The 14,035-nt window shown below is 42.7% G+C and overlaps 1 protein-coding gene across 1 annotated transcript in view; it reads left to right on the top strand.

Moving 5' to 3' along the window:
- acot11b (acyl-CoA thioesterase 11b) overlaps positions 1-10,947 on the top strand; it is a 29,343-nt gene extending 18,396 nt beyond the window's left edge. Inside the window, exons 9-16 of the mRNA XM_036579568.1 lie at positions 976-1,114; positions 2,737-2,792; positions 5,313-5,379; positions 5,947-6,030; positions 7,255-7,388; positions 8,543-8,674; positions 8,971-9,097; positions 10,081-10,947. Coding sequence (XP_036435461.1) covers positions 976-1,114; positions 2,737-2,792; positions 5,313-5,379; positions 5,947-6,030; positions 7,255-7,388; positions 8,543-8,674; positions 8,971-9,097; positions 10,081-10,263 — 922 coding nt within the window. The 3' untranslated portion in view covers positions 10,264-10,947. The remainder of the gene's footprint in view (positions 1-975; positions 1,115-2,736; positions 2,793-5,312; positions 5,380-5,946; positions 6,031-7,254; positions 7,389-8,542; positions 8,675-8,970; positions 9,098-10,080) is intronic.
- Positions 10,948-14,035: the final 3,088 nt, after the last annotated feature.

Raw genomic sequence — 14,035 nt, 5'->3', positions numbered from 1 at the left:
CCATGAGCGTCGCCAATGGCGACAGTGGCAAGGAAAAACTCCCTAAGAGCAAGAAACCTTGAGAGGAACCAAGACTCAAAGGGGAACCCATCCTCCTCTGGTCCACACCGGATAGCAAACAGCATTAGAATAAAATATTAGAATACAAAAACGGGGAAAAACAGGTGGAGCGATGGTTAATTAGATAGTTTGAGTTCATGCAGCAGCAGCAGCTTCAGGAGGGTCAGTTCATGAAGGTGAGGTTTGCACAGCGTTGTACAGCGTGAAGCTCAGTTGTGGTCAAAACGGTCCAGAAGTGTGAAACGGTCCAGAAGGCTGGCGAGCAGTGGCACCCGATCAAGGCAGAAGAAGCAACAGCATCAGATGGGCAGCTGTTCAACTTGGCAAAGAAAGGAAAACTCACAGAGAGTCAGTTCTGTAAAGAGTGACTGATCACAGATTACAGTATTAACAGTGCAGCAGAGACACCGGCAGGTCTAGTTATTACAGCCTAACTAAAAGATAGAAACCAGTATCGGAGTATAACTGGCACAAATAGTGTCTGCTAAAAGTAGACACAGCGCAGAACGACAGGTCATCTGATTTAGCAGCATAATGTAATGGAAGCTAAGAAGAAGTTTAGAAATCACACTCAGAGATGCACTTTGCAGTCTAAGATGGTGGCAGCCATATCATTACACTGAATGAGACTGGCCCAAGGATTGAACCCTGTGGAACACCCTAAGTTACTGGTACAATCTGACTTATATATGCCCCACTGTAACACATTGCTGCCCGTCAGTCGGTTGCACATGAACGAAACGTGTCACATCAACAGAACTGCTGCCTTCCACTTTACCTGGTACGATAGACTTTATTCTTGTGTAACCGACTGACACATCTGAGTTATAAAGTTTTTGTCTAACGTGTGTTGATGTATGTGTGTGTGTGTGTGTGTGTGTGTGTGTGTTTGTGTTGATGTGTGTGTTGCTGTAGTATGGAGGTGGGCGTGTGTGCAGAGGCCTATCAGGGTGGAGAACCTTTAAGGCACATCAACACTGCTTTCATGACCTTCGAGGTGCTGGATCAGGATAAGAAGCCACGAACGTTACCACGGATACGACCTGAGCCTGTGGTGAGAGTTCAAGCTGCAGATAGGCACATGCCTGCTTTCCCTTATGGACAGTGTTAATGAACACTGGACTGCTTTGGCCAGTTTAGAAGGAGATGTCATAGAGGCTGCGTTCACATTACCAGGCTGAAGTGGCACAAATCAGATTTTTTGCCCTAATGTGACTCAGATCTGATGTTTTCAAATCCGACCTGAGCCACTTTCTTATGTGGGCCTAGATCAGATACGTATCCGATTCATGGCCATGTGACCTTAATGTGACGCTCAGATCGGAATTCATGTGCTTTTCTCCACTGCGCGTGCGCCATCATTCAGCGTTACCATGGCAGCAGCGCTGAACAGAAGTTAAAGCCTGTAAACGGAGGAAAAGCAGCTCATCTCACCTTTTTCTCCTTCGTCTCGCTCTAATAATGAAGCTGAGAGCTGATCAGAGTTAATGATCTTCTCAGCGAAGCTCGTTCTGCTCGTTAGTTTGTGCTGATGATGAACGTGATTCATTCATGTGACGTTACTGAGTAGGATGAGCTCATGAGGGTCATTTCAGGACGTCGGTTCGTTCACATTAATGGCGGATTTGAATCGCTTACCTAAACAAGTGTGAACCATCGTGTCAGAAAGATCGGATTTGAGCAAAAAAATCAGACTTGAGCAATGAGGCTTGTAATGTGAATGTAGCCTAACAGTGCTGGTCCTGTTCTTCGCAGAGCCCTTGCGTGAAAAAGCAAAAAAGCTAAGAAAAATATGGCACCATAAATGTATGGTTGATCTTTCCAACAGAGCCATACATTCAGGAAAAGAATCTACAAGAGATCCTCGTTAAACAGATCACCAAAGATCTGACCATTTAGGAAATCTGTCTGCTGATGTATCTTTCCATATAATACAGCGCATCCCTAAAATACAGCCAAAACTAAGTTACGTAGCAAACCGTTATGTGTTAATCACTGAGTGTGTTTACACACACTTAATAATCTGATAACTGCAGAAAATCAGATTTTGTCAGTAATCTGATCAACACGTTTACATGCACTTGAGAGATCAGATAATGGAGAAAGTCCGGGTCAGGCAGTAATTGGATTTATGCTTTGCAGCCGGCCAATAAACTCACAGAATAAGACGTGATGTAAATGTAACATAAGACTCAAACTTCATGTCATCGCGCCACTTTACCTGAAAATATGAACATGCATCATCTAGAAGATGAAGAATATTTAAATCCTTCATTTCATCAAGCATTTATTTGGTTTCAGCATCACTCCAAAAGTGTGTTGGTGCCATCTTGTGGCAACATTGCTTGCCTATTTCCAGTACCGGTAATCTGTTTCGCACATGCACAGACTGAGAAATCTGAAAGAAATCAGAGTAAGAGTTTACGTGCACTGAGAAATCTGATTACTGAGCTAAAATCTAGCTCTCCTTATTGGATGTCTTCATCGGATTTCTAGACCTTACTCTGATTCTAAGAAATCAGTGTGCTGTTTACATGACCATTTGAATAATCGGATTTTGAATAATCAGAATTTTGTTCATATTTTAGTTCAATCAGGGAATTTAATTAATTTTATTGATTTTTATTAGTAAAGTACATTTTTATTCATTATTATTTTGACCTTGGGTGTTCACAGGATGGAAAGAGACGTTTTCAGGAGGCTATCGCCAGGAAAAAAGTTCGCTTAGACAGGTAAGGACATGAGACAAGTTAAACATACAGAGCATCAGATGTACATACGACGGCAAAACGCGCCATCGCCCCCTAACTGCCCGCTCATGAGGCGCAGGGTTTAAAAGGCACAGCATTGGAGGTTGTTGCAGCTTTTGGGGGTTGTGTTGGCGGAGAGGTCACTGTGATTGTAGTGGGCTGTTCTAGACTAAAGTCCAGGGCTAAATTTAGTTCCCAGTACAGCCCGGACTCAAGAATAATATCTAATCAGCTGCACGTACAACATCTCTGCTTACTTTCTGTGCAGTCCTCCCACGTTTTGCACGCCTCTCCCTCAAACACAAATGAGGAAGAGAAGCTCATTTTGCCTTTATCCACACACGGCCCATGAACTGCATGTTTAGGCCTGTGCACACAAGCTTCATACATAACACACGGGCAGAATGTGTCCAGTGTGCGCCTCAAACTGGGTCAGTGTCATTGATGTGAGGCGCTGCTCTTATCAAGCATCAACAGATATTTGACTGCTAAGGGCACCCCCTTGTGGAGAGTTTTCAGCATGCTGAGTCAGTGAGTGAGTGAGTGAGTCAGTCAGTGAGTCAGTCAGTGAGTGAGTCAGCCAGTCAGTCAACCAGTCACTTACAAGCCAGATCCAGATGGAGAGTTTTCAGCATGCTAAATGAGTGAGTCAGTGAGTGAGTCAGTCAGTGAGTGAGTCAGCCAGTCAGTCAACCAGTCAGTTACAAGCCAGATCCAGATGGAGAGTTTTCAGCATGCTAAATGAGTGAGTCAGTGAGTGAGTCAGTGAGTGAGTCAGTGAGTGAGTCAGTGAGTGAGTCAGTGAGTGAGTCAGAGAGTCAGTTACAAGCCAGATCCAGATGGAGAGTTTTCAGCATGCTAAGTCAGTGAGTGAGTCAGTGAGTGAGTCAGTGAGTGAGTCAGTGAGTGAGTCAACCAGTCAGTTACAAGCCAGATTCAGATGGAGAGTTTTCAGCATGCTGAGTCAGTGAGTGAGTCAGTGAGTGAGTCAACCAGTCAGTTACGAGCCAGATTCAGATGGAGAGTTTTCAGCATGCTGAGTCAGTGAGTGAGTCAGTGAGTGAGTCAGTGAGTGAGTCAACCAGTCATTTACAAGCCGGATCCAGGTGGAGAGTTTTCAGCATGCTGTGTCAGTCAGTCGGTGAGTCAGTCAATGAGTCAGTCAGTGATTCAACCAGTCAGTTACAAGCCAGATCCAGATGGAGAGTTTTCAGCATGCTGAGTCAGTGAGTGAGTCAGTGAGTGAGTCAACCAGTCAGTTACAAGCCGGATCCAGGTGGAGAGCTTTCAGCATGCTGTGTCAGTCAGCCAGCCAGCCAGCCAGCCAGCCAGCCAGCCAGCCAGCCAGCCAGTCAGCCAGCCAGTCAGTCAGCCAGTCAGTTACAAGCCGGATCCAGATGGAGAGTTTTCAGCATGCTGTGTCAGTCAGTCGGTGAGTCAGTCAATGAGTCAGTCAGTGATTCAACCAGTCAGTTACAAGCCAGATCCAGATGGAGAGTTTTCAGCATGCTGAGTCAGTGAGTGAGTCAGTGAGTGAGTCAGTGAGTGAGTCAGTGAGTGAGTCAGTGAGTGAGTCAGTGAGTGAGTCAACCAGTCAGTTACAAGCCGGATCCAGGTGGAGAGTTTTCAGCATGCTGTGTCAGTCAGTCGGTGAGTCAGTCGGTGAGTCAGTCGGTGAGTCAGTCGGTGAGTCAGTCGGTGAGTCAGTCAGTGAGTTACAAGCCAGATCCAGATGGAGAGTTTTCAGCATGCTGTGTCAGTCAGTCAGTCGGTGAGTCAGTCAGTGAGTCAGTCAGTGAGTTACAAGCCAGATCCAGATGGAGAGTTTTCAGCATGCTGAGTCAGTGAGTGAGTCAGTGAGTGAGTCAGTCGGTGAGTCAGTCGGTGAGTCAGTCAGTGAGTCACAAGCTGGATCCAGATGGAGAGTTTTCAGCATGCTGTGTCAGTCAGTCGGTGAGTCAGTCAGTGTGTCAGTCAGTGAGTCACAAGCCAGATCCAGGTTTACATCTTAACAGTGTGTCATAGTCTTCATCTTCAGAAAGACGGAGCTTCTATAGATCGACACAGAGAACTGCAGTAGAGTTTGAGCAGGTTAAAATGCAGACAGATTAAACTACAGCTTTGAGATAAAAGTACACAGAAAAATGCAGGATTTGGGCCCTTTAAACAAAATTTAAAAGCTGATTGGAAAAGAAAAGTTTGTTACATTCTCTGATACGTATAAGCAGACATACAAAAAATAAAAATGACCACCCACTCCCTCTTTGCCATTTATCCAGTAAACTTGTGGTCAGATGTTCAGCAACCTGAGCATTCACAGTGCACTCAAGGGGCTACTATGACAGGAGCAGCAATGACATTGCCATGAAATCATTTTTCCACTCTTGCTCTGTCACACTGCCAGTGAATTCTCAGCACTCAAACGTCAGTACCAGATGCCCACATAGTTCACTCAGCTTTCAAGGTCATGTGACTAGCTTGCAGCTTGTTGTTCTGTCACAGGAAGTACATCATCTCCTGCAAACAAAGTGAGGTTCCTCTGTCTGTGCCGTGGGACCCCAGTAACCAGGTACTCTCACTCACGTACAGACACAAGCACTTTATCAGAAACCCCATCAGCAGTCTGTTTCTGAATGCAAATGTAATTCATTATGTAACCATATGATTCATTATGTGATTATTAACTATGATAACTCTAGACTTCTAAAGACTTTTTGTTGAGCGCCTTTAAGTAAAATAATATCAGGTTGCTTCTGATCATGTAGTTGTTCTCATTGGGATGTTAAGGCAAAATGTGATGTCCTAAGTGAAAATATGTGAACACATCCTCTACAGTGAACACACTTGTGCACATTTTAATGTACCGTTGCATTCAGTTGCTGAATTTAACATTTTAAAAAATAACACAAAGTGTGGCCTGTGCGAAAGTTAAGTCTATTTAAGGTTTTATTTTTTTCCAATATGTTAAAATCAGCAAATACACAGAAATTGTGCACTAAAATATGCAGAAAAATGCCATATTTTAGCTAATTCCTAGTACAGGATGTATCAACAAAACAAGTCATTTCACAGGGGTTTGCGTATGACTGTATGGCCCTGATCTTACTGGTGATATGAGTAAAAGTCTTTTCCACAGATGTACCTCAGCTACAACAACGTTTCTGCTCTGAAGATGCTGGCTGCTCGGAATAACTGGGTCTTGACCTCAGAGAAAAACAAGGTCAGCACTCAATAAACTGTCTGCAGTACCTTTAACAGAATGCTTTATATTTAGAAAGTATTTATATGTCAAAAAACAAAAATTCTTGTTAATATCGTTGTTTAAGTGTGACGACCTCAAATGTCTAGGGGTAAATTAAGGCCGTACATAAAAAGTATGCCAACGCCAACCGACTGCCAGACCAAGACACCACAAACTACAAATAATGGACCAATTATCAGCATTCATTTCTTTTAACTTGTGTTAAAGGTACCAGCTTGTAGAAAAAGTACTTAACCTGTAAGTCTAGGTTTAAACGGGTCAGGTGCAGAAAACTTCAGGGGGTAATGACCAGAACAAACTAGAAACCAAAAAGATGACTAAACTCATCTAAAAGAAAACAAAATGACAATTTCAAACCTACCTCCTGATCCCAAAACCGGGAGAAAACGAGGCTCACCCCCTTACTTACACAGAGAAAGGTTTACAAGTCTTTAGACAAACTCATACAAACACCAACAAATCCTTAGGGGCTTGGTCTGGTCAGGTGGAGGCTAATGGCACAGGTGCAACCACTGGAACAGCCCCCGCTTCTGCAGTAAGTAGCTGGAGCACCGCCTGCTGTACCCAAAATAGAGTCTTCCAGACATTAACCCTATGAGAAAAAAGTGATGAATGAGAAAGAGAGAGCACAAAACAAAATGCCACATACCCCCCTGTAACTGGGGCAGTCGTGGGCTGGAGGTTAGGGAACCAGCCTTTGTGACCGGCAGGTCACTGGTTCGATCGCCTGAGCCAACAGGACATGACTGAAGTGCCCTTGAGCAAGACACCTAACCCCCAACTGCTCCCCGGGCGCAGTGGATAGGGCTGCGCACTGCCTCCTAGTGTGTGTGTGTATTCACTAGTGTGTATGTGATGTTTCACTACACGGGTGGGTTTAAATGCGGAGGTCACTTAACTGTAAGGAAAAGAAGCATGTTCTGTGTTAAAGCAGTGGCTCAGTTAGCTGCATTGAGTGTTTAAATAAACTCAGATGAACTAGTCAGTATAAACTTCCATTATTTGTTAGCTACATTAGCTTTGTAGTTCCAGTGCTAAACTTCAGACACCAAACCTGTCTTGGCTGATTGACTGCTTTTGGCGTGAGGGGGAAAACTGTGACAATTTGGACTTTAATAGGCTGGTAATAAAGTACAGGACTCACACATTGACTGTGAAAGCTGTTGGATGTGCTGTTCTCAGGTCAGTCTGTACACTCTGGAGGAGAACCACGTGCTGTGCTTTAAGGTGGAGACTCATGTTGCCATAGCGGCGGAGCAGGTGTTTGTGCTTCTGTCTGACCTCAGACGCAGACACGAGTGGGACCCGCATTACAAGTATGTCCTGTTAGAGAACTCAAACAGAAGGAAACAACACAGACACACATTTAATCTGGAAAGTACACACTGAGTGTTTTTAACATACATGTATATATCAATCAGGCATAACATGATGACCACCTCCTTGTTTCTACACTCATTGTCCATTTTATCAGCTCCACTTACTATATAGGTGCACTTTGTAGTTCTACAGTTACAGACTGTAGTCCATCTGTTTCTCTGCATACTTTGTTAGCCCCCTTTTACCCTGTTCTTCAGTGGTCAGGACCCCCATGGACCCTCACAGAGCAGGTACTATTTGGGTGGTGGATCATTCTCAGCACTGCAGTAACACTGACGTGGTGGTGGTTGTGTTAGTATGTGTTGCGCTGGTACAAGTGGATCAGACACAGCAGTACTGCTGGAGTTTTTAAACACTGTGTCCACTCACTGTCCACTCTATTAGACACTCCTACCTTGTCAGTCCACCTTGTAGATGTAAAGTCAGAGACGATAGCTCATCTGCTGCTGCACAGTTTGTGTTGGTCTTCCTCTAGTCCTTCATCAGCGGTCACAGGACGCTGCCCACAGGAAGCTGTTGGCTGGATATTTTTGGTTGGTGGACTATTCTCAGTCCAGCAGTGACACTGAGGTGTTTAAAAACTCCATCAGCACTGCTGTGTCTGATCCACTCAGACCAGCACAACACACACTAACACACCACCACCACGTGAGTGTTACTGCAGTGCTGAGAATGATCCACCACCCAAATAGTACCTGCTCTGTGAGGGTCCATGGGGGTCCTGACTACTGAAGAACAGGGTAAAAGGGGGCTAACAAAGTATCAGAGAAACAGATGGACTACAGTCTGTAACTGTAGAACTACAAAGTGCACCTATATAGTAAGTGGAGCTGATAAAATGGACAATGAGTGTAGAAACAAGGAGGTGGTCATAATGTTATGCCTGATCGGTGTGTGTGTGTGTGTGTGTGTGTGTGTATATCCTGAAAATTTCAAACCTTTGATGTGCAGTTAATGCACTTCTGGAAAGGGAGAATAAACGTGAATAAACACTGAATGCAGCATTATATATCATTATGTATGATCTGGTCTCTGTTCCAGATTATGAACATCTGAACTGTGTAACATGTTTCTTCTCCTAATGTTGCAGAGAGTGTGCGGTCATAAACCATGCAGATGAGGACGACACCATTTACCGGGTGGTCACTCCGTCCGTTAGCAAAGGAGGAAAGGTGCAGGACTTCATCCTCCTGGCCTCCAGGAGGCGCCCTTGTGACTCTGGGTAAGACTAATTCTAAGGTGACAAAGCTTTGTGCTTTATTTTGTTCAGAAAGCATAAAACTTTGTGCTGATACTGTGTGACATACCTTCATCTATAAAAATGGACAAACATACGGACAAAATCAGGCTTTCAAGTTACTGTTCTTAGCTATGCTAATGTAACTTAATCAGTGTTTACAGATAATAGTGTGTCAGTGTTAGAAACCACATAATCGAGTCTAGAAGAGATTACTGAACAGCTCTACACGGTTTGAGGCGGTGATGATCACTTTAAGACCCCCTTTTTATCCCTCCCAGTGACCCTTACTGGATCGCCCTGCGCTCTGTCACCCTACCTGCGTTTCCACCCACTGAAGACTACAACAGGGGGGAGGTGGTCTGTGCTGGTTTTAGCATAACGGAGGAGGACAGCTGTCTCACCAAGGTTTGCCTCAGACCAGACCCTGATAGATACTCATAGTAACTGTGCCTGTGTCAAATATTTTACAACAGTGTCGCTCAGCCAGTCAGATTTGGCCCAGTTTGTAGATGTGTGCAGTCTGAGCATTCATTAAATCTGGATGAACGTGGCTCATACAGGCATTAGTACAATTGGCAGTTTGTGCAGTTGCCCATTAAAGCTGCAGTAGGTAGGATTGAGAACCACAACGGTGTTTTAGGGCCACTGTTAATAAAAATAAAAATAGTAGACTTTGAGAATAAAGTTGTAATATTTCGTGAATAAAGTCATAATAGTTCGAGAATAAAGTCGTAATATTTGGAGGATAAAGTGGGCTAACTGTAGGGGGGCTAACTGTAGGGGGGCTAACTGTAGGGGGGCTGCCGTAACGCGTTGGGGTCTCGGTTGCTGTACTGGCGCTGGAGCTCCACTCACTCCTGTCTCTCTGTGGATCATTTTGATCATCATTCTCACTGTCTGTGAAACTTCATGCCCTCTTTGAATGGGGGGAGATGTAGCCCCCGATAGCCGTGTAGACGACCCTGCCTGAGGTTCTCCTTCAACAACACAGACAGACAGTTTCCTCCGAGTCCGTCTGGCTCTTTATTCTAGATAAACACAGTGGAGGCTCTATATAAGCCTATTAGGTTTTTAGCCTCTCACTGCACTGTATATTGTTGTCTTTGTTTATTTGTGCGTATTATAAATTGTGCTTGTATTTGAAGAACGCATAATGAGAAATCCTGCTCACAGTGAGATTCTGAGCTGAGCGTAGATCAGGCTGTGATAGGTTGTAATTGCAAAGCCAGTAATTCATGCCATAAATAGTACACAAGAGTGTATTAAACCACCTAGAACCTTTTTCTGGCCGTGTCTTGTAGCTGCTGAAGTGCTTTAGGTTTAAATGAGTCATGCTCATTTATTGATACGTGTCTGTCTGTCCGCCTGTCTGTCTTTGTGTGTCTCAGCTGTCCTACTACAACCAGGCCACTCCTGGCGTTCTGCCATACATCTCCACTGACATCGCTGGGCTTTCCTCCAGTTTCTACTCGGCCTTCGCCTCCTGCAGCGCTTTCCTGGAGGAGAATAAGGACAGTCTGGCCGCTGTGCCCTCAGCTGCCCCAGGAGAACCACACTGGGAGACAGTTTAAGGGAGAAAATGTGCTGACGTGTCTTCTGTAATGGTTAAAGCTGTACAACAAGGTGTTTGTCTACTAAGGGAGAAAAGACATTACTGAGCGTTCCTGGAAGTGTGACGGCGGCAGGTTCTGACATCTGACCATTGCTGCCTAAGAAAAAGGCAAATCTAGAAATTGTCCAGTGAGTAATTACGCTCTTATCATTGGTACTGAATTTATAGACTGTGCTATTTATCAACATTGTCATGAGAAAACCTCACAGCTCTACTCTTTTTTTTTGTTTTTATTGTTTTACACCATTTAGCCGGATTTACACTGTGTGAACATTTCATGAAAAATGAACCAATAGAAACTTTGAAAAGCGAGTTTTTTCAAGTTCCATTAATGTGGAGTACTGTGCAAGTCAGAGACCGGCCTTCAGTCAGTTTATTAAATTTGTAGAAACAGACATTAAGTACATTTTTCAGCAGGAAAAAAGCAGAAAACCTGTACAGAAAATTACACAGAAGCCTCAACAACTGAATGTTTTTTTAGTATTCAGTTTGTCTTTTACCTTTTCAGTAAACTCGCTTTCACATTCAGTGGTGTTGAGGTCTGGACTCTGGGGTGGTCAGTCCATCGTTCAGCTTCTTTGTTTGATGTGTCCGTCTCCTTTTCTCAGTGAGGTTCTTCTTGATCAGCTACACATCCTTTCAGACCCACAGCGCTGAGTCGTCTTCTCACAGTGGAAGGATGGACAGAAACACCTGTGGATGTTTTCAGATCTGAAGCAGCTTGATTTTCTCCTCTCTCTCAGAGATGAAAGCTTTAAGTGCTGTTTATCTGATGGGGGCAGTTTTGGGGTCTACCAGGTCTTCCAGGTGGTTGTTAGGAGGCCATTTTTTATTAAATATCTTTTCTGTTTTTTTGCTGATGCTGAACTCACTTGTACTAAATGGCCATTTTGACCGGGAATTAACTTAATGCAAGGACAGTCAGACTTTTCTACCGCAGTGTACATCAGAGGATTTATTTTTTCCTTTCCTGTAGAGTTACTTTTCCAGAGAAATGAGGTTTTCTCACGGCAGCGATGATATGCTACTCTACATAAACACTCACTGGCCAGTAGATGGTTTTGATCCGTCTTTAGCAGGGCTTTTGAAAAACGCTAAGACTCACTGGCTCAGAGGTAGAGCGCCATCTGCTGGACAAAAACTCTGCTGGTCTTCCATAGGGTTTGGATGTGGGTGTTGAAATGCCATCTCTTTGGCCAGCTAATGGGTTTTATTTCTTTTCTTTATTATTATTTTTTTTATTTCTCAGTTCCTGGAGGATCACAGCAGAGTAGATTTACTGTTTACTCTTCTCTGACACACCCAGTCAGCTGATGAAGGCGAGGCGTTTACTAAGGAGTGTTAAAGGGCCCGTGTCCTATATTTTGCTTGCATCTTATTTTTTCCTCTAGATCCACTTTTTTGTGTTTGTGTGGTTTTATGTACCAAAAACAGTTGCAGTTCATTTTGACATCACCATTTTCTGACCTCTCTTTAACCCTTAGGATTAAACATGTTTTTTTTTTTGGTACTGCCCCTTTAAAACTGATATATTGCTGCTGTCAGAACAAAACCTGGTATCTCCATTTTTGTCATTTTTCAGTTTTCGACATAATTTGGAAGTGCCTGTTTTCCTTTACATTGTGTATAAATATTATGATGAACGGACCAAAGGAAATGATCCAAAATGACATGGAAAAACGCCTGGTTCCATTGACTTACATTAAAAGTAACATATGTTTTTTCTTTCTGCTGTAAAGTTACTATTTTGGAGATGCAAGGTTTTGATCCGACAGCAGTGATATGTAAATGACCTCTGTTCTGATTGACTGCCCTGTATTGTGCCTTGTTCATAAAGCAGTCCAGTCTGTATATTTTCAGTGTGAAAGGGTGGGGCTAAACTGCTGTAGGCTTAATATGCATATGTAAATGTGTCAGTTCTTGTGACATCACAAAAAACAGCACTGTTTTGTGTTCTAATATGCATTTGTGGACTGTGTGAACCCTACGTTTGAAACCTTAACAGCGTTTACATTCTAGATCAAACTCCTTTATTCAAAAAAGTGAGGGAAGTTTGTTTTTCCATGATATGGGCCCTTTAAACGAGGAGGAAACACTAAACTGTGCAGTGCTGTGGTTCTCTGCAGTATAACAGGCCTGTTTTAGCAAACGCCTCCAACTTTCACACTGATTTAATGAGGTTTGGGTTAAACCAACTGATCACAGCTTGACCTTTTACACACTTAAAAAAAGAGGGTTCTTCAAGGGTTCTTTAGTAAAGAAAGTGGTTCTATATAGAACCATGAGCACTCAAAGAACCCTTTGCATGATTAAAGGGCTGTTTGAATGGTGAAATGGTTCTTCAGATTGATGTACTCTGTAAAAAAGATGGTTCCTCAAGGGTTCTTTAGAAAAGAAAATGGTTCTACAAAGAGCCATGAATACTCAAAGAACCCTTTGCATGATTAAAGGGTTCTTTGCATCATGAAAGAGTTCTCTGGAATGTGCTGTAGATGGTTATGTACAGAACCTTTTTATCATGCAAAGAGTTCTTTGAGTGTTCACGGTTCTATATAGAACCCTTAAATAACCATCTTTTTTTAAGAGAGCAGGATGTGTTGCAGATGGTTCTACATAGAACCTTTTTGAAAAGGGTTCTATATAGCAGCAAAAAAGGGGTCCTTCCACTGTGACAAGCTTGACATCGTAACAATAGAACCCTTTTCAACCCTTTTCTATATAGAACCATATACAACTCGTTCTCCACTGATCTGAAGAACGCTTTCATGATGCAAAGCACACTTCAATTATGCAGAAGGTTCTTTGAGTGCTCAAGGTTCTATATAGAACCATTTTCTTTACCGAAGAACCCTTGAAGAAACACCAGAACGCCTCTTCTCAGCATTTCAGAATCACTGTGATTTAAAAGTACAAGAATTTACACATATAATCTTTGGTCAGTGTGGAATTCCCCATTGCTTTGCTTTGCTCATAACTGTAAATACAAGCAATATTTAATACTAATATATAATTCAGATTCAGTCATTTAGATTCACTAAGAAGTCATATGCTATCAAGATCTAATCATGAAGATGTTTGGCTAACTAAGTAGGGCTCATAATAGGACAATGATTTTTAAGTACTCTGAAGTGCAGTCATGTGCAAAAGTTTTGGCGCCCCTGGTCAAACGATGTCTTGGTGATTTTCTGAGTGTAAATAAGTGAACACGCCCTCTACAGAGACACTCTTCGGCATGTTTTAATGAATACAAGACATTGAAGTGTGCCATAAATTTTGCACAGGTCACTTTTTATGTTTTATGCTTTCATTTTTTCCAATGCGTTAAACTCAGCGAATAGAAATTGTGCACTATAATTTGCAGAAAATGCCAGATTGCTTGCTATAAGAATGTTTTAACTTACTTTTTTTAAAAAAATCAACAAAATATCTCATTTGACTAGCGGCACCCAAACGTTTGCATAGGACTGTATAGAACAGGGGTCGGCAACCCAAATGTTAAGAAGAGCCATTTTGTCTAACAAAAATCAAACCACAACATTTTATGTCCATTTTATTAAGTAACTTTTTACCATCTTGGCTGTAAATATGTCTCAATATGTGCTAATATGCTAGTAAAGGCTAAAAAATATAAACGAAAATGCAGATTTGGCTCTGCTTTAAGCTTTAGCTCAGCTATAGCTGCTTTTCTCGCATCTCCAGCAGGAAACTTTTCCTCAAAAGTAGAACAGTTT

The sequence above is a fragment of the Colossoma macropomum genome, unplaced genomic scaffold (assembly GCF_904425465.1).
Source record: "Colossoma macropomum unplaced genomic scaffold, Colossoma_macropomum, whole genome shotgun sequence".
In the NCBI taxonomy this organism is placed as follows: Eukaryota; Metazoa; Chordata; class Actinopteri; order Characiformes; family Serrasalmidae; genus Colossoma; species Colossoma macropomum.
The sequence above is the reverse complement of the archived record's forward strand: the minus strand, read 5'-3'. Positions and strand labels throughout refer to the sequence as shown.